This window comes from Equus asinus, chromosome 8 (genome assembly GCF_041296235.1).
Source record: "Equus asinus isolate D_3611 breed Donkey chromosome 8, EquAss-T2T_v2, whole genome shotgun sequence".
NCBI classification, from domain to species: domain Eukaryota; kingdom Metazoa; phylum Chordata; class Mammalia; order Perissodactyla; family Equidae; genus Equus; species Equus asinus.
The window spans coordinates 87,361,605-87,385,816 of NC_091797.1; the positions used below are offsets into that span (position 1 = coordinate 87,361,605).

The following is a 24,212-nucleotide window of genomic DNA, read 5'->3' on the forward strand; positions in this document are numbered from 1 at the left end:
TTTATTTAGCAAAAATGGCGAGAAAAACTATTTTTAAAAACATATACAAAGAGATATACCACTAAAATGTAACTTTGAAAGTTTTCCCAGAACAGAGATAAAATTCCGAATAAGTTTGAAAAAAAGCAGCAGTTGACAAACCATCGTGTGCTGGATAACTAGAATAAAACCCATTTTTTCACAATTCAGAACAGTATAAACCAGGTCTTGGGTGCTTGTAGAGAAAACCATTTGATTTAGGAATAAGTGATCACACGCCTAACAGTCCTTATAGAAATGCCCTTAAGTGACCCAATTCTGTGTCAACAGGGTCATTGTGCCAAAGAGTCATCTATTAACGACAAGAATGACTGGAAAACTGTTTCCAATGCTTTTTCTGTCATCGATTTTACTGAAGATGACCTCGAGGTACGGGCCCCAGTAAGGTCTGGGATTCAGGGAACCCAGTCTCTTGCTGATTGCACAGTGGGGTTGCCAGATTCAGCAAATAAAAATACAGGAGGCCTCATTACATTTTAATTTCAGGTTAACAATGACCAATGTTTTAGCATAAGTATATCCCAACATTGCCTGGGACAAACTTATACTAAAAAATTAGTCGTTGTTTGGGCCGGCCCAGTGGCACAGCGGTTAAGTTCGCACGTTCCGCTTCTCGGCGGCCCGGGGTTCGCCGGTCGGATCCCGGGTGCAGACATGGCACCACTTGGCACGCCATGCTGTGGTAGGCGTCCCACATATAAAGTAGAGGAAGATGGGCATGGATGTCAGCTCAGGGCCAGTCTTCCTCAGCAAAAAGAGGAGGATTGGCAGCCATTAGCTCAGGGCTAATCTTCCTCAAAAAAAAAAAAAAAATTAGTCATTGCTTATTTGAAATTCAGTGTTAACTGGGCATTCCGCATTTTATCTGGCAGCCCTGTGCTTTCCCTGTGTTGTGAGCAAGAAGGAGGTCATGTCCTTTCCTCCCTCAAGTCCAATCTCAAATTTTTAGATCTCACGGAATCTCATAGATAATGAATTCTCGTAGAATTATCCTTTACGCTCTTATTTTGGAACAAACTAGGACAAATTGTAGGATTTATAAACATTTTGTTTTTACGTCTTTTTTTTTTTTGATGGTTAAAACTGTTGCTCTTTCAAGGACCGAAGTATAATTTAAACCTTGCATGATCAGAGAGGGTATTTGAACATTAAATGGGTTTTTTTGGGGGGGGGAGTAGATATAAAAATAAAAGTATCCCGTACTGGAGATTGAATGAGGCGTCTTCCCGCCCTGGGCTGCGGCTCCTCCTCCCCCTTCCCGCTTCTGTGAGGTGGGGGCAGGAATTAGGAAGGGGGCGCGGTTTTCCCTTGGGTATCTCTGATGACGTTTATCAATTAGGTGGCAGCCATCTTCTCTCCCTGTCCTCTTCACCGCCTCCCCTGTTCCTAGAATCTCTTTGGAATTATTGCCAGTGTCCTACACCTGGGGAACGTTTGTTTTGAAGAGAACCACCAAGGCCGCGCCACCGTACCACACACCCACGAGATCGAATGGATAGCCAAGGTGATGGTCCGCTTGGGAGGTCTGGACCCTTTCCGAGGGGGAGAGGCGGGAGACGGGAGCGAGGCAGCTGCATGCCCACGTCCCAGATGGCCAGCACCATCTTCTTCCAGCTGATACTGGTCAGGCGGTTCAAAGAGTGTGGGGGCAGTGAGGGAGTGGGAGAAAGCGAGTTGGGTGAAAGACCGAATGTGGTCTGTTTTGCATTAAAGCATAATTGTCGGTCAAGGTGGATGACCCTGGGCCTGGAAACTGCATGAACTCTTTATGAATTACGAAAATCAAATCTGGTCAATCAATGGCGTTTTGGTTTCCATTTATTCAGCTCCTGGGGGTCCACTCATCGGTCCTTCTGGAAGCTCTCACCCACAGAAAGATCGAAGCCAAAACTGAGGAGGTAAAAAGGGCTCTGGGTGGAAATGCACTTGTCCCCCTGCCACTGCTGCCAGCAGATGGTGACCCTAGGGGAGGCCAGGTCCCTGAACCCTGCCCACCAGGTCTTGCAGGTCCAGCTCCCCCCAGTATCTCCTGCCTTAACCTCCCCATCCTCCACCGTCACACCATCACTAGCTCTCCATGCCTCACACTCGCCATGCCTCCCCTCCACGGGGTCTTTGCACATGCTGTCTCCTCTGCTATCCTTCAGTTCCCGGGTCACTTCCTCAAGGAGCCTTCCCTGCTCATCCCCACCCCCCCCCCCAACAAAGCACCATATGCATCTGCTTATAGGGCTTGTCACTCTCAGCTTGGGGGCAACTGTGACTCTTCTTTGTGCCTCTCATTAAATGTCTCTCCCCTCCCCCTCCCCATGAAAAGGCTGGAACTGTCTGTCTTGATCACAGCTGTATCTCAGCAGCCCAGCACAGTGCCTGGCACATAGTAGGTGCTCAAGAAATTGCTACTGCATAACACATCAGATGGGAGTGTCATCTCCCCCATCACGTATCTTTCTTTCTTTTTCTTTAGTTTTTATTACTTTTTTTATTGAGGTTATATTGACTTATAATTTTGTGTAAATTTCAGGTGTACATTATTATATTTCAGTTTCTGTATAGACTGCATCGTGCTCACCACCGGTAGTCTAGTTTCCATCTGTCACCATACATGTGTGCCCCTTTACCCCTTTCACCCTCCCCCCATCCCCTTCCCCTCTGGTAACCACTAATCTGTTCTTATCTGTGTGTTTGTTTGTCTTCCACATATGAATGAAACCATACTGTATTTGTGTTTCTCCCTCTGACTTATTTTGCTTAGCATAATACCCTCAGGGTCCGTCCATGTTGTCTCAAATGGCATGATTTTGTCTTTTTTATGGCCGAGTAGTATTCCATTGTGTATATATATATATATATATATATATATATATATATATACACACACACCACATCTTCTTTATCCATTCATCCCTCGATGGGCACTTGGGTTGCTTCCACTTCTTGATTATTGTGAATAATGCTGCATATCTCTCAGTAGTCATCATTAAAGGCTAGTTGGAAAACTCAGAGGCTTTTTCTTTCTTTCTTTCTTTTCCCTGTAATGATGCACCTGTCGTTCTTCTCAGGTGATATGCCCATTGACACTAGAACTCTCTGTCTGTGCTAGAGATGCAATGGCAAAGGCTGTTTACGGACGAACATTTACTTGGCTGGTCAACAAAATCAATTCCTCCTTAGTGAACAAGGTTAGTCCACACGTCTTGGATGGCATGCTCTCACTGACGTGGTAATAATGTTGTATAATCATTGTTACTGTAAAGGCTGTGGGAATTGACTGTAAGCTCGGTAGGGACGGTGTCTTTCCATGTCTACATTTCCAGCTTCCAGCACACAGTGGGTTCACAAAAATTCATGCTGAGTGATTTTTTTTTTAACTCCTACTCCAGACTCCAGATTAAATGTTCTCTCCCATTTTTCTCCCACTTTCCCAGGAAGAGCTTGTTGCTCCTTCTACGCCCCTCATTGTAGTTTGAATAAATCTCTATTATAATAATTGCTCTAGGTATTTGTGGTATTTACTATAATTGTATAAATACAAGTAATTATTTATTTATGTCTGTCTCCAAAATTAGTGTGAAGATGTGGAGCTCTGATGAGTTTCTTTTTTTTTTAAATTGGGACGTAATTGACATATAACTGTGTAAGTTTAAGGCATACAACATATTAATTTGATACATTTATATTGCAATATGATTGCAGTTGTAGCATTCGTTAACACCTCTGTTGTGTCACATAATTATCATTTCTTCTAATGGTGGAAACAATTAAGATCTAGTCTCTTAGCTTGTTTAATGTTTATAATACAGTATTGCTGTCTATAATCACTGTGTTGTGTGTTAGATCTCAGGACTTATTGATCCACTAGTTGCAAGTTTGTAACCTTAAACAACGTCTCTCCCATCCTCCCACCCCCAGCCCCTGGTAACCACCATCCCACTCTCTGTTTTTTTGAGTTCAGTTTTGTTTTGTTTTTTTTTTAGATTCCACAAACAAGCGATATCATACAGTATATGTCTTTCTCTGTCTGACTTATCTCATTTGGCATGATGCCCTCGTGGTCCATCCATGTTGTTGCAAACACGCTGAATGATTTTTGCAGTGTGTCACAAAGTGTAGGACGTACAGCATTCGCAGTATGCTACATGGCTTTAAGCACAGACAGAAACTTTCCATTTTAACAGCAGTATATTTTCATGTGTATAAGAAAAAATATAGGGGCCTGCCTGGTGGTATAGTGGTTAAGTTTGCGGGCTCTGCTTTGGTGGCCCGGGGTTCACAGGTTTGGATCCCAGGCACAGAATTAGCACCGCTCATCAAGCCATGCTGTAGTGGCATCCCACATAAAGTAGAGGAAGATTGGCACAGATGTTAGCTCAGGGACAATCTTCCTCACACACACCCACAAAAAAGAACAAGAAAAAATGACTCTGAACTCACCCTAAGGTCATGTTTCCTTTTTAAGTGGAATTATTTAGATAAAAAAGGGAGTTTACTCAAAGCTAGAAATTAAGGAAATGATACAAGAGCAGCGGGTAGGTGGATGTGTTGAAACTCATGGAGGCAGAATGCAAAGGACGGGTTTGGGAGGCATCAATTCCCTACGCCATACAGAATGTTAAATTGTGTCCCTTTCCAAAAAAAAAAAAAGCACGTGCTTTTTAATAGCCATCTTTACCTGACAGCACTCGGTCCTCTATTTAAAATGGTGTCCATGCCACCTGTCTTCTCTCCTGCATAGACCTCCCCCTGGCTGTTGTCTGTAGGTCTCTCTCTCTCTCCCGGGTTGGACATGGGCTTGGGAGGCTGCGGCAAGGAAGTGACTCAGTGGGGGAAGCTCTTGGGACCCTGATGACGGTTATGGAAGCTGGGTTGGGGCCTGGGCTGGCTGCGGGCGGGAGGAGCGGGCTGGGGGAATTGTTTCCGTGCTAAGGCTCTTCCGTGAGCCACCACTGGAGAGAGAGAAGGCATGAGCTTTGCAGCCAGGGCCCAGCTTTGGGCGCAGCTACCGGGTTTTGAGCGTTGCAAAGTAAAAGACCTAAGGATTAACGTCGTGTGTTATTTTCACTAGGATTTCACCAAGAAAACTGTGATCGGATTGCTGGATATCTACGGCTTTGAAGTCTTCGACAAGAATGGGTGAGTTTGTCTTGACCTACTGGTCCCTGGTCCTTTAAGGTCTCAATCTGGCTTAAGCCATCCCTAACGTTATTGCAATTGATTTTCCCATCTCGAAAAATTCTCCAGATTGGCATAGCTCCTAATTCGTGGACCATTCCAGAAGTGGAATAACCATAAGAAATGCAAACATCTTTTAGCTTGACTCTTACCTATTTAGTAAATTATTTGATTAACAAGGACTTTGCTTTTTCTGTATTAAAAAGCATCCTTAAAAAAAAGTAAATAAATTTTTAAAAATTGGTCTGCTTGTGTAGCTTTAGTTATTTAAATCTTTCATATCTCTAGTTTTGAACAGTTCTGTATAAATTACTGCAATGAGAAACTCCAGCAACTCTTAATTGAGAGAACCCTAAAAGCAGAACAGGCAGAATATGAGATGGAAGATATAGAGGTAAACATTTTGATGTTTTCTCCTCATTTGATTTCTTTGTCTAGCTAAAGACATTTACTTGAGAAATATTATTTCATTGGCGATTTTTCCTGATTAATGCTAAGAACTGTCTTTCACTCCTTCTCTGCTTATTTCCTGGGAAATTATTTTGATCCTCAGAAAGTATTATTTTTTAATGTTAGAGATAAAGATCAGATTTTGAGAAAAAATTTTTGAAAATCAATTTAAAAGAAGTACACATCATGCTCATCTAAATCCTTCTCGGAGACGTCTTTCCCCTTTGTCATTTTAGTGGGAGCCAATTCAGTATTTCAACAACAAGATCATCTGTGATCTGGTGGAAGAGAGACACAAAGGGATCATTTCCATTCTGGTGAGAAAATTAATGTTGACTCAGAGCCCGTTTGTACGGTGTTTGCAACACGTGGAAGGACTTTTTCCCATGCTTACAAAGGGTTGAGGGTGGATCCACTGGATTATTGGAGCTGAGCTGTTTTGCTGAATTCTTGCTCAGAGCTCTAGGCTGAACTTTCTCTTATTTGGGTTCACAGACCTCACTTAGAGCCCACTGGGAGATAGCAAGGGAAGCCTTTGGGAATGAAGGCGTGCATGTCTCTATCTTCTGTAGACAGGGAAGGATGAGCGGGAGACCTGAGGACCCAGGGTGGGCCGGTGTGCAGTAGCAACTGGGGAGGGGCTGCCTTCAAGCTTAACCCTGAGCAGGAAGCCAGAGAATGCAAAGGAAGTCTTTACAAAGAACATCCGTTGATCCCAAGTTGAGGCTCTTTGGGATGGGCCTGTGACCACCTTGTCTTGCACTCTTGCAACTTCTGAGAACATCAGTGTCCTTGAATCCACAGTTGTTTCCATTCAGACATCAGTTTGTTTGTTTGTTTGTTTGTTTGTTTTAAGGAAGATTAGCCCTGAGCTAACGTCTGCTGCCAATCCTCCTCTTTTTGCTGAGGAAGACTGGCCCTAGCAAACATCCTTGAGCTAACATCCTTGCCCATCTTCCTCTACTTTATATGTGGGACGCCTACCACAGCATGGCTTTTGCCAAGCAGTGCCATGTCCGCACCTGGGATCCGAACTGGTGAACACAGGGCCGCCAAAGGGGAACATGTGAACTTAACCGCTGTGCCACCGGGCAGGCCCCTGTTTGCCTCCCTTTTCATGCAAATAACTGGTCCCCTTCCTCCTCCTGCCCACCCCTCCCCCGCCCCACCTAAACCAGCGTTCTAAAGCACAGCCAGGACATTAAGGGGTGGTGACATCGTTGCCAGGAACCTGGGCACCATCTGGATTCAAATCCCAATCCTCTTTGCTACTAGCTGTGTAACCTTAGGCAGGTGTCTTAACCTCTCTGGGCTCCAATTTCATCGTCTTTTTTTTAATGGGAACAATGATAATGGCACTTCCCTTAGAGAGGAGTTGTAGGGACAAATTAAGTGAGATTATACGTGCAAAGGGCTTAGAACTATGCCTGTGCATGATAAGCAGTCAGACTGTATTCTTTCAACAAATGCTTACTTTGTGCCAGCGTTGTGGCCTGTGCTTTGGGACACAGCAGTGGACAAAACAGATCAAAACTTTTGTACTCAGGAGGCTTCAAATTCTAGCACAGGGAGACTGACGATGAGCAGGTTAATAGGCAAAATGTGTAGATTGTGCAATGGAGAAAACAGAAAAGATCAGATGTGCTGGGGTGGGGGTTCAATTTTAGGTAAGATGGTCTGGGAAGGCCTCGCTGAGAAGGTGACATTTGAGCAAAGGCCTGAAGGAGGTGAGGAGACAAGCTGTGTGGACATCTGGGGAGCACATTTCAGGAAGCACGGACTGACGTCAGCCGGAGTATGTACATTCAGTGTCCATATGGATTGCTAGACTAGTATTTTAAAATATGCTAGTAATAAATTCTTCTTTCTATTTGGTTTTCCGTAGATGGAGTCAGAAATCATAGAAATGCTGCTTCATAAGAGTTGTTTCACCAGCTTTAACCCAGGTTTTTTGTTGTTGTTCTTGTTGTTTTAATAAAAGCTACAGGGTTGGTTCATTTTTCAAGATGGTCAATGAAATGTTGTCACTGTTGAGGACCCAAAATAAGAAATAGAAGCAAACAGCTTCGAGATGGTGACAGGTTAGGCTTAAGTGGCTTTATAGCTTTCTTTCCGTGAGGGCGTGGATCCTGGTTAAAGGACATATGTTCTTGGCCAGCAATGACTGCTTAGGAGCAAATGAGACTGAGTGTTTAAGGAAGCTGGTTGTGGGTGCTGCAGTGTCCTTGGGAAGACTCTGGAAATATGGGTCAGATGTGTGGGAGAGCTGACTTTTCATGGCATTTCCAGTCCTCTGGGAAGCTGAGCACGTGTAATGAGTTACTGCTGCCCGCCCCCAGCGTGAGATGTGAGAACCTGTGTGAGATGACAGCATTCCAGGCCAGTACGTTCCGCCACGGTGAAAGCATTTAAACTTGGAATTGATGGAGTGCGAGGATACGGGTTGAGGCTTCTGTTTTCTTTTCAAGAATGAAGAATGTACACGTCCAGGTCCTGCTACAGACTTGAGTTTCCTGGAGAAACTGGAAGAGAAAGTGGGCAAGCACGCACACTTCCAAACGTACGTCCTTCGTCTGACAGGCTGTTGTGTCGGGGGAGGTCGTTGTGTTTCCATTTTATGGGGGGGTATGTGGGCAGTGCTCCCCAAGAATACAGCTGCTTCTTCAGACATAGAAATATCATTATGATACACCAACTCATAAACATGCGTATCCTTTGTTAGCAGACATCCGACTCAAATGAATTCCAAGGAGAATTTTCTAAGATTTTGTGTCTTGCTTTGTTCATGACCGTTACGTTTTGGACATGTCCACATGCATAAAATAGTGTTTTTTTGAAAAATCAGGTATAAAATACATACAGTGCTGTGTGTAGATCTGAAAGGTACAACCCAATGAGTTTTTATATTTGTGTATCCACACAGCTACCACGCAGATCTAGATACAGAGCATTTGCAGCATCCTAGAAGATTATCTAGAAATTTAACTTAAGTCTTTGAGAGAAGGAGGACTCTGGAGCCTACGCTCTGGAGTCATTAAGACCTGGTTTTGAATCCTAGCCTGGCCACTTATGAGTCATGTGCCTTTGGGTAAGCCACATTCCTGCATTTGAGTTTCCTCTTCTGCAAAATGGGGATATTAATCCCCACGTATACATGTATATGTCAGTGCTGCCATGTCTACAGTACTGGAAATCACCTACTGGAACATAAATCACCTACTGGAATTTCAGGCCACGGCAAAGATTCAGTAAATGGTAGTGGCTTTATCAAACCTTTTGTAGAATATCGCAAGGACAAATAAATGGAATTAGATAAGTAAATGAATCAAGAATGGAAAAATAAATTGTGGTACATTCACAAATAGAATACCATAAAGCCATGAGAACAAACAATCTATAAGTACACGCAGTGATGTGGGTAAATCACACAAGCATGTAATCAAGAGAAATCAGGGCTGGCCCAGTGGTGCAGCAATAAAGTTCGCATGTTCCACTTCGGCGGCCCGGGGTTTGCAGGTTTGGGTCCCGGGTGCAGACACGGTACCACTTGGCAAGCCATGCTGTGCCAGGTGTCCCACATATAAAGTGGAGAAAGATGGCCATAGATGTTAGCTCAGGGCTAATCTTCCTCAAAAAAGAAAAAAAAGAAAAGAAATCAGACACAAAAGAATACATACTATATGATTCCAAGTCTATAAAGTACAAAACCAGGTGAAACCAACCTATTCTGTTAGATATCAAGTTGTGACTGGAGAGGACACAAGGGGGAGGGTTCTTAGAGACTGGTAATGTTCTGTTTCTTGATCTGGGTGCTAGTTACATAGATGTGTTCAGTTTGCAAAAGTTTATTGAACTGTACATTTAGGATATGTGCATCATCAATGTATATGTATATAAAGAAAAAGTCACAAAAACTATGAATCACCAGAATCTGAAAATTTTTTCATGAGTACTTTAGTCTCTCAACATCATAAAAATGTAAGGTAGTAAAATTGCTTCTTAGTTATCACCTGGAAAGATAGAAATTATTTCATTGTACAAATACATGTGTTTCCATGGCTTGTGTGTGTTCTTTCATTCTTCAGTTCTTATGAGAAGGAAAGGTCTAGTTTTCGAGAGAGCTTGCTCTAGAGCCAGATGGAACAGGTAGCTTGGCGTCCTGGGGGCTGCCGTTTATGGCTACCTTCAGTGCTGGCCTCCAGTTGATTGTCGTGCTCCTAAACAGCCTGTCAGAGTCTTCTCCCTCTTTCTCTTTGCTTTGTATATTGGTGCATTTTGTTGCAGTAAAGTACAAAGGTGCAGTTCCTGCTTATTTCTGTCTTGCTGTAGCCGGAAACTGGCAGGTCCCAAGGGCCGAAAGAGGATTGGCTGGATGGAGTTCCGACTCTTCCACTATGCGGGAGAGGTCACGTACTGCACCAAAGGTGAGCACCCGTGGGGCACAGGTGACAGCCACGCAGGTACCCCTGTGTCCAGTGAGCCAGCACACTGAGGGGACGCTGCATGTCCATCTCAAACACTCGCTAGCTTCGCATTTGAACCTGCCATTTGAAAAGTCTTTCTAATTTTATTTTATTTTTGTATATAATGACTTTATTGAGATGTAGCTCACATATTATACATTTCACCCATTTCAAGTGTACAATTCAACAGTTTTTAGTATATTCACCATACGGTTATGCAGCCATCACCACAGTCCACTTTAGAACATTTTATCACCCCAAGAAGAATAGCAGTGTCTCCTCATTTTCCCCAACTCCATCCCCAGCAGCCCTACTTTCTGTCTCTCTAGATCTGCCTATTCTGGACATTTCATATCAATGGACACACACAATATATGGACTTTTGCATCTGGCTTATTTCACTGAGCATAATGTTTTCAAGGTTTGTCCATGGTGTCATTCCTTTTTATTGCCAAATAATATTCCATTGTATAGAGAGGCCACATTTTGTTTATCCATTTATCAATTGTTGGGCCATTTGGGTTGTTTCCACTTTTTAGCTATTATGAATAATACTGCTAAGAACATTTTCTTTCAAAACACTTAAAAAACATTTTCTTTTGTCACTTCTGTTTCAGGTTCTAAATTATTTTTACTTCTAAATAAAGTTATTTCTCTAAGAGTCTTTAAAATGTAATATAACATGTATTAGGGTTTTTTCCTTAAATACAGAGTGATATAAAAAAGAAAAAAAAGTAAAGAATAGGATGAATTTCTCTATATAGATAATCTATTGATTTTTGTTTAAAGAATAAAGGTAATATGTGTGTAAGGCTAGAAATTGCTGACGGCACAGAGAAGTACAAAAGGAAAACTAAAAGTGGGGCCGGTCTGGTGGTGCAGTGGTTAATTTCTTGTGCTCTGCTTTGGCAGCCCAGGGTTCACAGGTTCAGATCCCGGGCTCAGACCTACACACTGCTCATCAAGCCACGCTGTGGCAGCATCCCACATACAAAATAGAGGAAGATGGGCACAGGTGATAGCTCAGGGCCAATCTTCCTCACAAAAAAACAAAAAGTAAACTAAAAGCCCCTCTTACCCCTAGTCTCCACTTGAGGTAACCACAGGAATGGACAGTTATTTGTAATTACTTTCAGGAAGATAGAAATGTTTACTGCTAATACCTACATATGTGGGGACACACACACACACATTAAATAACACAGGCTGTTGTGTTGTCTATTTTGCATTTTTCACTTAATGAATAGTGGAGATCATTTGGACTCCAACGTTAGCTGGCAGAGCTGGGTCCAGACCCAGGCCTTTTTCCTCCGGTCTTGCCTCCACTTTCCACAGCAACATTCCAATTCCACCACATTCTTTTGTGAAAAGCTACAGGCACTCCCCATGGGGCTGGGTCCTGTCGTCTATTTGATGGACACTGGCTGTTTCCAACATTGTCTCTTGTAAATATTGCTACATTCGGTGTCTTTGTATATTTCACTTGGCCAATGTGTGCACACTATTTACATAGGATAAATTCCCGGAAGGGGCATTGCTGAGTTAAAGGTTCTACCAGAAGTTAGTTTTGACCACTTCTGTGTATGGACCCAAAAGAAGTGAAAGCAGGGACTCCAGCAGATATTTGCACACCCTTGTTCGTAGCAGCATTATTCAGAATAGCCAAAAGGTGGAAGCAACCCAAGTGTCCGTCAGGTAGATGATGGATAAACAAAATATGGTGTGTATGTATATACACATATATACAATGTATATACATATATACAATGGAATATTATTCAGCCTTGAAAAGGAAGGAGATTCTGACACATGCTGCAACATGGATGAACCTTGAGGACATTAAGTGCATTAAACCAGTCACAAAAAGACAGATTCTGTATGATTCCACTTACATGAGGTCCCTAAAATAGTCAAATTCATAGAGACAGAAAGTAGAAGAATGGTTATCAGGGGCTTTGAGGAGCGAGGAATGGGGGAGTCTGTGTTTAATGGGTACAAAGTTTCAGTTTGGGAAGATGAAAAGAGTTCTGGAGGTGGATGGGGGTGATGGTTTCACAACAAGGTGAATGTACTTAGTGCCACTGAACTGTACACTTAAAAATGGTTAAAATGGCAAATTTTATGTTAGGCATGTTCTACCACAATAAAAATGTCCGTTTTGATCACTCCAAATTGTCATCTAAAAGGTTGTATCTTAGACATTTCGATGCATGTCTTTTTAGCTGGTTTTTACTTTATAAAGCCATTTCGTTACTAATTTAGTTATTAACTGACTAGGTGTTGAGCGAGCACTTATAAGCCAAGTTTTAAAGTTGGGGGTGACACATCTTCCTTTGTATGAAGATGCTGCTGGGTACCACTAGCTCTGGTGCTTGAGTTTGACTTTTCTCAGTGGGAGGATGATCTTCTCATTCATCTACATAGACTCACCTGGCCACCCTTGGAATTCAGTGCCCTCTCTGTTGTTTCGATGTCATTCATTGTATGTGTCGTTCTTTGCTGCTGGACTGGAGCACGTGTACGATGCTTGGCCTAAAGGCTCATTTTTCATGTGATAGCGCATTGGGGGTTAGAGCCTGTTAGCTCAGGGCCTGTGTACCTGTCCCTGGCAGTGTCTAGAGACCTACGTGGTTGTGACACCTGGGGAGGGTGCTCCCGGGTGGGAAGAGGCCAGGGATGCTGCTACACATCCTACAGTGCACAGGACCGTGCCCCCAGCAGAGAATTATCTAGCCCCAAATTTCAATAGTGCTGTAATTGAGAAACTCCGATCCCAGCCTAAGAGGTTATTTTTTGGATTTCCCTTTGCAATCAGTTGAGATGGAATTGCATTTTCAGGCAAAGCCGTTGATTCAAAAAATCTTTATTCAATGTTTTACAGGATTCTTAGAAAAAAACAATGATCTCCTCTACAGACATTTGAAAGAGGTAAGTTTGAAATTTAACTAGAGGTGTTTCTGACAGTCGCGAGGTATCACCCATGACGCTGGGGATGGGGGGTTAGATTTGGATTTTTCTCATCTATGCATTGTGTTAGAATTCCAGCATCTCGTGGCCGGGACAGACATTTAAGGGCATCTATGTGAACCCTTGACTCAACAAACCTATTCAAGTGTGAGGTGCCCCTCTTGTGTGCCAGGCACTGTGCTAGCTCTGGAGTCCCAGCAGTGAGCAAGGCAGTCCTTGTTCTTAAGGGCTTATCATTGAAGGGGGAAGTGGGGGGAGAGTGGTGAAGAATAAATATATACACAAATAAGTTGTCCATTAGTGAGAATTTCTATGTAGAAAATAAGCAAAGAACTGTGATCGAGGGGCACAGTTTTAATTTAGTTTAGAGGATCAGAGAAACCCTGTGCAGGTGAGTTTGAGCTGAAACCTGAATGAGAATGATCTTGGCCATGGAAAGATGAGGGGTTACTCCAAGTGGAGGGGCCAGCAAGTGCAAAGGTCCTGAGGCCAAGAGGCTCAGCGTGTGTTCAATGAGGGGTAATGTTAGGAGAGGGGGCTGAGAGCTTGGCAGGGTGAGGTCCCCAGGGAGGAGTAGGGATTTTGTCCTGGTGCAGTGGGAATATACTGGGGTGACATGCACTGAGGATGAGGAAACAGAGACCCAGAGAGGTCACGACTTGCTCAAGGTCACATCGAGAGGTGGGGCTAGAGCCAGGATTAGCCCCTGGGGCTGCCAAGGAAATTCCCAGTCTCCTTCCATACACCTGACTGATCAGAGAAAACTTGGGATTTTAAAGCCTTTATTTTGTATTGAAATAGTTAACCTTTTGGTATAAAGTTAGATTTTATTTAGCTTGGTTTGTAAAAAGCTTAAACTTAATGTTCTAAAGGAGACGTTTTCAGAAGGAAGATGCAAACGGTTCATCTCAGGAGTTTTCTGCCCTTCTCCGTCTCTCTCTACTGCTTCTAGGACCGCGATGTCTGGGATTCGGGACGGATAAGCGACTTCTAACTTTGGATCTCTGCTCTGGGGGGGATGCTGTCTGGGTCCGAGTCTCAGCCTGACTCCTTCCTGGCTGGGGGTCCCATGGCAGATTTCCCATCCGTGACTGATGATGGTGCCTTCCTCTCAGAGTCGCTGTGAATGACACAGGAGGGGAAGGGCCTGGCTGACAAAGGGAAGATAGACTTCCTCTCATGGCTCTCCCCTCTTCAGCCAGGCCATTCCCTTCACAAACCCCTCCACGAGGGTGCTTCCCCCAGGGAAGGCCTCCTAGTCTCTCACTTCACCAACCGGGGCTGAAGTTCCTTGCACTTTTTTTTGACTTTGAGATGGGTCCTTTCTGATTTTTTTCCTCTCCTGTCTGCAAATTACTCTTTCATGCCGCTGTCAAGTTAGAATTGGGAGGAGTTAAACAAGAAAAAATTTGTCTATTAAAACTAATTTTCAATTGTGGTAAAATATACATACATCACATAAAATTTACCATCTCAACCATTTTTAAGTGTACGGTTCAGTCGTGTAAGTACATTTACATTGTTGCTACCAAACCGGGTTCATTTTGCCCATTGCACAGAAAACTGATCACCAAAACGACGAGGCTGGAACAGAAAAAGGGTTTTAATGACAAGGCAGCCAAGCGAGGAGATGGGAGAACCGTCTCAAATCCCCCTCCCCAAAAATGAGGACATAGGAATATTTATGGGATAAAGGGGCAGGGTGGTCCGAAGTGTGGGAAGAGACGACTGGAGGTAAGGAGAAGGGAGGTAATTGATGATCTGCGCAGGCGTCGTCAAGCTTCCCGCCTCTTCATGGGAACCGTGTCCACAACGTGGCGGTCGGTGCAGGCGTGATCTGAGGGGGTAGTTTTCAGCTCCGTGACCTCAGGAGTTCACTTATCGGGCACCCGCGCAGGCTGGGTTGGTGGGTTGGTGGGTTGGTGGTCTCCTGAACCAAAGTGAGGTTGATCCCTAATTTCTGAAAAACAACTCAAGCGTCCGTTACCTTGGTGACCCAGGCGCCAGGGAGGTTTTATGTACAGGAACCGGGAGGGAGTCGGATACTATGTTGCCTAAGCAGCACAGTTCACCAAGGGCAGGCAACAGCTAAGAGCTACAATTAAAAACCTTAATGACACTTTAAGTACTAGCTACCTAATCATTAATGGCTAACTGTTCACCAGTTTCCTTGTTGTGCAGTCAGTTTCCAGAATTCTATCTTGCAAAACTGAAACTCTGTACTCCTTAAACAAACAACTCCCCATTCCGTTTCTTCCCCAGCCCCTGGCAACCACCATCTACTTTCTCTCTATGAATTTGACTCCTCTAGGTACCTCTTAGAAGCAGAATGATACAGTATTTGTCCTTTTGTGACTGGCCCATTTCGCTCAGCATAATGTCCTCAAGGTTCATCCATGTTGTAGCATGTGTCAGAATTTCCTTCCAAGGCTGAATAATATTCCATTGTATGTACATGGGGAAAAGTTTTTTGTCAAAATTTTTTTAAAAAAATATAGATATTTTGGAAATATGTGCACAAGGGGAAACAACTCCAACAGTACAAAAGCTGGTGTCTTTGGCCCCATGTTGCTAAGTGTCTCTCCTGAGAGTCAGCTGTTCTCACCAGTTCATTGTGTTTATCGTTTCAGGGATGGCACAGACCAGGATGTGTGCATGTGTGTGTGTGTGTCCTCCTTTTCCTCTTCTCTTTGCACAATAATAGCACACTATGCATGAAGTCCTGCATCTTGCTTTTTTCACCATATCTTGAAGATCATTGTTCAAGAGCCGGTTTGTTCTGTAGCAGCAGGGCTGGCCTAGGAACAATGATTGCTTCCTCACGTCAGAGGAAAAAGAATCAGAGGGCCTCAGCAAGTAGAGGGAGCAGTGGACACAGTATCTGAACATTTCCTTCCACGTTTGATTGTGTTTTCCCCTCTTCTTCTCCAAGTGCTCCTGGAGCGAATGGCTCTGGTCTGTCGTGCACACTTGTGTGAGCTTTCCTGAAGACCCCTTAGTGGTTCTGAAGCAGCAAATGTGGTGCTCATTTCTCTGTACTTCCAGGTGCTGTGCAGGTCCAAAAACAGCATCCTGAAGGAATGCTTCCTGGTGGCCGAGTTAGAAAACCGGAGAAGGCCGCCAACGGTGAGCGGGAAAGATGCCCGTGCCAAATTGGAAAGAGGGTGCAGTCCCCCAGAAGGTGCTCACCTCCAGTTAGCTACGCTTTTTCAGCTGTCCTCCCCTTCTCTGGAAGCATCACTCTCTGACAGGTTCTGCTGCTTAGATACTTCCTAAGGTTAGGGACCAGTGTGTTCATTTACAGACATTCACTGAGCACCTGCTGTGTGTGAGACACTGTTCTGGGCAGAGGAGATTTAGCAGTAACCGACAAGGCCCCTGTCCTCACGCGGCTTACAATTTAGTGAGAAAGGGTATAGGAAAATACTATCAAGTAAAGGAAGAACTTGTGCTATCGCGAGTGTCGTGAAGGAAGCTTGGTAACAAGGAAACAGGGGAAGGTGGTGGAGGGTGACTGGCTCGACAGCGATGCTGGCTCCCACGAGGTGCTCACCCGGTACTTGCTGGGTGAGAGGAGCATCCTGGACGGATGCTTGTCCAGCTTTCGCTTGAGCAGAACAGGTTTGGGCTTTTCGGGGCAGGACATCCCAAGCCTTCTCTTAGTGAGCAAAATAGTCTGTAACAGGTAACAAGTAGGACATCCTGTTGAGAGTTTCGGTCTAAAGGGCCTGAGTCTTATGCCCTGAGCATCTTCTCTGTATTAGCTGGGAGCAGCAATGTCTGCTTAGCTCCTTCTCTCTCTCCCTGCAGGTGGGGACTCAGTTTAAAAACAGCCTGAGCAGCCTTCTGGAAATTCTTATCTCCAAGGAACCTTCGTACATCCGTTGCATCAAGCCCAATGAGAAGAAGGAACCCAGTGAGTGGTGAATCGTTCTAAACACTGAGCTCCGGGAATAAGGCTGCGAGGAAGACCAAGATGGCAGTGGGTTAAGATCCTGAAAACCACCACAGACTTGCTCCTTTTCCTCTGTGCATGAATTGTTTGGGGTTTTAAATAAGGGGAGTTCCTTTGGTGGTCCTGAGTGAGCATTGCTCAGAACTTGGTCAGTTTCAGGAGCAACACAGCTGAGCCAGGCAGACATCAGAGGTGAAAGGAAGCAAGGTTGCTTCTCTCCAGCCAGTGAGCCATCTTCCAAAATCGTGAATGACTTGAATATTTTCTAAGCTCGTGCCATGATCTATAACAAAGTCATATAAAGGCTTACAGAGGCCAGGGAGGAAAAGCAAATGAGTGAAGCAGGCTGGGTGTAATACAATAGGGAGTGGAGGGGACTGTGGCAAACTGGAGAGGGCACACCCTGTCTAAGGCGCAGCCCTCCTCCCTTCCAGCCAGTTGTTGCCATGTGAGTGTTTGGGCCCAGAATGGCCAGATCTCATGGTTTTTTCAAGAGAAACCAAAACCCAGATTTTCCCGTAAAATCCCCCTATTAAAAGACACACAAGTAGAGCCTAACAAAACAAGTCTGTGGCCAGACCCAGCCCACAGATCATCCGCGTGCAGCCTCTGGTCTGTCTTGGTTGAGACCGAGCCACGGGGTCCTTTGCTGTCGCTCTCCCTTCTGTGTTTCCGAAGGCCAGTTCGACGACTTCCTCATAAGGCATCAGGTCAAGTACCTGGGGCTGATGGAGCACCTGCGGGTGAGACGGGCGGGCTTCGCGTACCGGCGGAAATACGAGCATTTCCTGCAGAGGTAAAGTTTGTTTTGTCGATCTGAAGCCAGTAAGGTCAAGCACCTGCTCTCTGTGAGCCTCTGGATATGGCAAGGAATAAAAGCCCATGCCCCAGGGGACTCAGTTTGGTTCTTAACTGCTGAGCGGTGATAGTGATGAACACTAACATTTCAGGGACTAGGAAGCCAACACCTCTCTTTATTTCACTGAGCCCTTCATTACTACTTGCAATCCAGGAAGCGCAAGGCTGAGTGCACAGACAGACCTGCCACCAGGGGGCACACGTGGGCTGCGCTCCGCTGGGTCTGTACTAAGCTGGGGAAGACGTTCCATGGTGACCCAGGTGCTGGTTTAGTGTGGTCAGTCTGGGAGCAGATCCCCTTGGCCTCATGGGCTGTCAGGAGAAGTGGGTGTAGTGGTGGGAAGATGGGCGTTGGAAGTGTACAGTCTTGGATTGGAATCCCCATTCTTTCTCTTCTAGCTGTAACCTATTTCCTTATCCATAACATGGGGGTTAACTTGTCTGCTGTCAAGTTCATAAGGATTTGGTGATATACTCCCCCCTCCCCCTGCTACCATCACCCAAACTGCCTGTGCTCCAATGCTTCATTGGTGGTGGGCTGCATGCTAATTTGTGTGAATTTCTTGCCGGAATAACAACACATTCTCACACTCTCAAGAGAAGCATAATAAAATGGTCATTTTTGTAAGTCAAAATGGTTGCATATTGGCCATTTCGTATTTCAACTTAATGTTAGGCTTCTTCTTTCTTTCTTTCTTTGTCCCTCTCTCTATTTTTGAGGAAGATTAGCCCTGTGCTGACATCTGCCGCCAATCCTCCTCTTTTCACAGAGGAAGACTGGCCCTGAGCTAACATCCGTGCCCATCTTCCTCTACTTTATATGTGGGACGCCTGTCACAGCATGGCTTGGCAAGTGGTGCATAGACTTGCACCCGGGATCCAAACCAGTGAACCCTGGGCCACCGAAGCAGAACGTGCGAACTTAACCACTGCGCCACTGGGCTGGCCCCAATATTAGGTTTCTTCTGAAGTATAATTTTAAGATTATAAAAATCATGTGCACGAGCTCACATTTTTTATCTAATTCCTTGCATTTTGCAACTTACATCGAGATCCTGCACTCTGAAATGTCAACGTTTTCTTGTGCTCTTATTTTCAGCCCCTAATTTAGTGATCTCAGATCTGTCTCTACCAAGGACTGTGCTTGCTTTTCTCCCATGAGCCTCGTGTCTTGATAATTGATATCTACTTATATGCATCTATTAAGTAATAATCTGTTTCCTCACTGTTGTTATTTTTTTATATATTTTTTTAAAGATGGTGGGTCCTTCTAGTTGTGGCATGTGGGACGCTGCCTCAACATGGCCTGATGAGCAGTGCTATGTCCGCGCCCAGGATCCAAACCCGAAACCCTGGGCCGCCGAAGCGGAGCACACGAACTTAACCACTCAGCCACGGGGCTAGCCCCTTCACTGTTGTTATTTTAATGATGTGTCTACCAGCTGATGTAAACCTCTGATGAGTGTGATTAGCATTAACCTTTTGAGTTGATACAATTTCACCTAAACACACGTGGAATGTTATTGACCTGTGTGTTCTTATTTTGAGAAATGGCATAATTGTCTTTGGGTTTCAGAAACAGTGGCAAGACTTAGAGACAATCCCCCCACCCCAAATACGGCCTTTGCAGGTCCCATAGAGGGGCCCAGGACCCTAGCTTGGGCACCTCTGCCTGGCTTTGGTCTACACTGTAAGTACATTTGGACAGGCGTTTTCATCCCCAATCCTCAAACCCTTAGAACCATGAAGCACCATCACAGGTGTCCCCTCTGGAAGACAGGGATGAAGGAACGTGGGATCTTCAAGAAATCTAGTGTTGGAGGCTGGTTGTCACACCACTTTCCTCTTTGTCCCCTCTCCTTTTGTCTTTCATCTGTCACCCTTTTTGGATCACACTGCCAATGCATAGCCATGGTTTTCTTTTTTAAACAGCTCTATTGAGATATAATTCATGTACCATACGATTCACCCACTTAAAGTGTCAGTGGTTTTTAGTATTCAGAGATATGTGCAAGCACAGTCCGCTTTAGAACATTTTCATCATCAAAAGGAAACCTTGTACCCTTCAGCTATAAACCCCCTATCTCCTTGCCACCCCCACCCCAGCCCTAAGCAACCACTAATCTGCTTTCTGTCTCTATAGATTTCCCTATACTGGACATTTTACACAAACGGAGTCATATAATAAGTGGACTTTTGTGACTGAATTGTTTCCCTTAGCATAGTGTTTTCAAGGTTCATCCATGTTGTAGCATCTGTCAGTACTTCATTCCTTTATATGGTTGAACGATATTCCATTGTATGGATAGACCATATTTCATTTATCCATTCATCAATGATAGGCATTTGGGTTGTTTCCACTTTGGGCTGTTATGAGTGTTGCTGTTAGGAACACTCACGTACAAGTTTTTGTGTGGACATAGGTTTTCCTTTCTTTGGGTGTATATGTGGGAGTAGATTACTGGGTCATGTGATAACTCAATGTTTAATTGAGGAACGGCCAGCCTATTTGCCAGTATTTTTTTAAATGTACTCCTTTGCACACCATTCTTGTTCATCAGCCACTTGTCATCCATTCACGCTTATCACATCCCTTTTTCTGAATCTGATTTCTGGTGAAGATGGTTGCCCACTCCACCCCCCAAACACACACGCACTCGATGTTCCCTCATCCTGCCTTTTTAAAAAAATTTCATCTGTCTTTTTTCTACTCTGCTGCTGTGTGAGCCTCATTTATTCTTTCCATAAACACCAGCGAGCGCCTGCTCTGCACCAGCGCTGTCCTAGGTGCTGGAGTAACCGTGGCGGACAGGACAGACCCCATCCCTGCCCGCATGGAGTTTACTTTCTAGCGGCGGAGCCCAGTGACAACAAGGAGATATAGGAAGTCAGGTGGGGATACATTCTTTGAAGGAAAATGAACCCGGGTAAGGGGAAGTGTGGCGGTTCCTCCCGTAGGTGAGGTGGTGGGAGGGCTTCTGAGTGAGGCAGGGAGGCGTGAGGATATTTGGGGGACGATAATGCAGGCAGGAAAGCCTGGTGGTGGGAACTGGGCAGGCTGGAGGACCTGCTAGGAGGCCAGCATGGCTGCAGGTGGCCTTGGGGAGAGGCAGGAGGGGTCCATGGGACTGGGCTGGAGATGCCCGAATGTGCACACCCTGCCTGGCACTGCTTTGACTGCAACTCAGAGATGAAAAGGACAGAGGTTACTAGTCCTGCAGGCATTGCAGGCATCTCCCTGTTCCCTCTGCGTCTGTCTAGCCCAAGTTTGGGCGGCTTCCAGGAAATGTGCTAGGAATGAAAGTGGACTGGACAGGGCCTGAGGCTGCACTGTGTTCCCTGGGGGGTGGCATGAATCTCTGCTTTTGCGTATGTGTCTAGACAGAGGGAGGTAATCAGGGAAGAACACGTGACACTTAATGCCTGCTTTTGTCCGTTTGGGCTGCTGTGACAAAATACCACAGACTGGGTGGCTTGTAAACAACAGAAATTTCTTTCTCACAGTTCTGGAGGCTGGAAGTCTGAGGTCAGGGTGCCAGCGTGGTCAGGTCCTGGTGAGAGCCCTCTTCTGGGTTGCAGACTGCTATCTTCTTGTATTCCCACATGTGGAAAGAGGGCGAGGGATCTCTCTGGAGTCCCTTTTCTAAGGACACTAATCCCCATCATGAGGCCTCCACCCTCATGACCTGATCACCTCCTGATGGCCCCACCCCCTAATAGCATCACCTTGGGGGTGAGGATTTCAACATATGAATTTGGGGGACACATTCAGTCCACTGCAATGCCTTAATGGACTTGCTCCTAAAGTACAGTTCCAGGAAAATACACGTTTTTAATAGTTTAAAATTTGACTTTAAAATAATGCAAACCATATAATGATTATATTAAGGGGAAGAAGCATAATAGGAATGCCATAGCCAACATTTTTTGAGGTCTTGGACCGTGCCAAATTCTTCCCATGGATTACCTCATTTCAAGCCCATGATGAAGCCACGACAAGGGGCCTGTTATTGCTCATGTTACACGAGGGAGGAGGCGAAGTGACTTGTCCAGCTCCTGAGCTGGGCTCAAAGCCATGCAGTGTGGTTCCAGGCCAACGGCCCCAGTTGTATTGCTTCTAGACGTGGTCCACAGGCACTTCTGAGTTCTGCATTCACTTATTTTGTTACATTATAGATATCATGGTTATCTTTCTGCTGACAGCATATTTGGAGTTGCATTTTATGCTGGAATCAGGTTCTTAATCAGCGTTGGGGCCCAAATTACTCTTGAGAGACCCCTGTCACTTGCAAAGCATGGTACCTTTTCCTCCTGTGCTGGATCACATTTGTTTATCCATTCATTTGTCCATCGATGGACATTTAGTTTGTTCCCACCTTGTGTCTATTATGAATAATGACGCTGTGAACATTCACATAGAAGCTTCTGCACGGAGCGTGTTGTCGTGTCTCTTGCATACATACCTAGGCATGGAATTGAGTCATTTGATGATGTCATTGTTCTACAAAGACAGGCCAAATCTCCCACCTGTTGAGTTTCTCTTTTTATCTTTCTCGCCAAATGTGTATCGTTGAATTCTAGGAAGTGATGGGTCTACCACAATACACTGAGTGGCTGGCGTACAACAGAGGAGAGAAGCCGTCCGCTGGGGCGTGAGTGTAACGTCCCACGGCTTTCTGGATGTTCCTCTCCTCTCTCTCTAGGTACAAGTCCTTGTGCCCAGACACCTGGCCGCACTGGCACGGGCCTCCAGCAGAGGGCGTCGAGCGGTTGATCAAGTACATTGGCTACAAACCAGAGGAGTACAAGTTAGGGAGGTAGGTGGCCAGGAAATCGCCATCAAAAAGTTCCGGGCGTTGATTCGTATCCATCTAGAGCCTGGGAGTTAATTTTTCAGGAATTTACATAGATTTACCAGCCGATATGTCCATCCATTCAATTTAAATGATCTCTGTACAGAAAAAATTCTCCTGTGTCCCCTCTTCTCTCGAGAATTCCCTTACGCTCAGAATGCTCCACACTTCTGACGCCAGCTGGGTGTCCTACCATGTAACTCAACTCTGACACTGCCCACCTGGAGATAGCACCAGATCCCACAGGTTAAGGGCTCAGTCCCATAAGACAAGCCCCACCCTCACTGGCCACTTCAGATGCCAGTCACAATCCAAGTTGTTAACTGTGCTTCTGATCGAGCAGCTACAAACCAGAGGTTCCCACGACCCCTAAATGGTTAGAAGGGCAATATTGCTGCCTGTCGGAGGAGATTAAGTTATAAAGGAGCCCTGTGCGCTACACCTGGCTGGGGGCCGGGATGAGCCGCTTTGCTTGCAAAATGAGGAGTGGACCAGTGACGCCCCCAGCCTCGGTGTGCTTGGTCTTTCGTTGTTCAGATGTACGCAGGACCTCCCAGAGGGGATATTTGGACATACGTGATGTGGAAGCTCCTCTACAACTCTGAGTATCAATCCTGCACAGTCGTCATTGTCCGTGAGCAAGAGAACTTCCGTACACGTTGAAAGCTTTGAGGCAGAACTCAGTGGGGTGAACCGGGAAGATTTTAGCCTATTCCATTAGTCATTTTGGTCAGCGGTAATTCGGTTGCAAGGATCAGTGCCCAAGTATGTAGAGGTTCCATCCCCAGGCCATGGAGAGTCCAGCTGCAGGGCTGTCTGCCTTTGAATCTATCAATGGGCTCTCTATGCCCGCTCCTAACTCCCCCTCGTACGCAGCCCTCTGTGGCCACCCTGGCCCCTCTCCATCCTTACGCTTCTGTTCTGGGCCCTGCTCCAAGAATCAGGTACTTTTCCAAGCCAGATCCCTGAGGGGAGTCAGGCTCAGCACATCCTGAGGGAGGCGACCAGGGAGCTCAGAGGTGGCATCTGTGCCTGACTCGGGAACCTGGGATGTGGAAGCGGGATCGCGTGGCAGGACGCACTGCTGCCCCCAGTGGCTGCCCTGGGAAGTCTCCCTCAAAGGGTAAGGGGGTGAATGGAGCAGACAATATGAGATGGATATTTATAATTTCTCTCTTCCGGTTGCTGGGATCTTCTTTTAAACTTAGACTCGTGTTCTTTGTCATCATGTTTTAAAGCCTAGGGAAGTGACTCTGGCTTAGGATGGAGTATTAGTCTCCCAGCTCTGCCTAACACATTACCACAGACTGGCTGCGCGCAAAACAACAGAAATCGATGCTGTCACAGGTCTGGGGGCTAGAAGTCCAAAATCAAGGTGTCGGCAGGGCCACGCTCCCTCAGAAGGCTCTGTGGGAGGATCCTTCCTGCCTCGTCCGGCTTCCAGTGGCCCCTGGC

The 24,212-nt window shown here is 45.4% G+C and overlaps 1 protein-coding gene across 1 annotated transcript in view; it reads left to right on the forward strand.

Annotated features, from left to right (window-relative positions):
• The window catches only part of MYO1H (myosin IH), a 45,543-nt gene that overhangs the window by 9,416 nt on the left and 11,915 nt on the right, over positions 1 to 24,212 (forward strand). The window contains exons 5-18 of the mRNA XM_070516809.1: positions 310 to 408; positions 1,430 to 1,543; positions 1,866 to 1,937; positions 3,102 to 3,221; positions 5,105 to 5,172; positions 5,500 to 5,605; positions 5,898 to 5,978; positions 8,130 to 8,221; positions 9,991 to 10,085; positions 13,006 to 13,052; positions 16,137 to 16,217; positions 16,902 to 17,007; positions 17,725 to 17,842; positions 22,608 to 22,721. Of these exons, the coding sequence (XP_070372910.1) occupies positions 310 to 408; positions 1,430 to 1,543; positions 1,866 to 1,937; positions 3,102 to 3,221; positions 5,105 to 5,172; positions 5,500 to 5,605; positions 5,898 to 5,978; positions 8,130 to 8,221; positions 9,991 to 10,085; positions 13,006 to 13,052; positions 16,137 to 16,217; positions 16,902 to 17,007; positions 17,725 to 17,842; positions 22,608 to 22,721 (1,313 nt within the window). The remainder of the gene's footprint in view (positions 1 to 309; positions 409 to 1,429; positions 1,544 to 1,865; positions 1,938 to 3,101; positions 3,222 to 5,104; positions 5,173 to 5,499; positions 5,606 to 5,897; positions 5,979 to 8,129; positions 8,222 to 9,990; positions 10,086 to 13,005; positions 13,053 to 16,136; positions 16,218 to 16,901; positions 17,008 to 17,724; positions 17,843 to 22,607; positions 22,722 to 24,212) is intronic.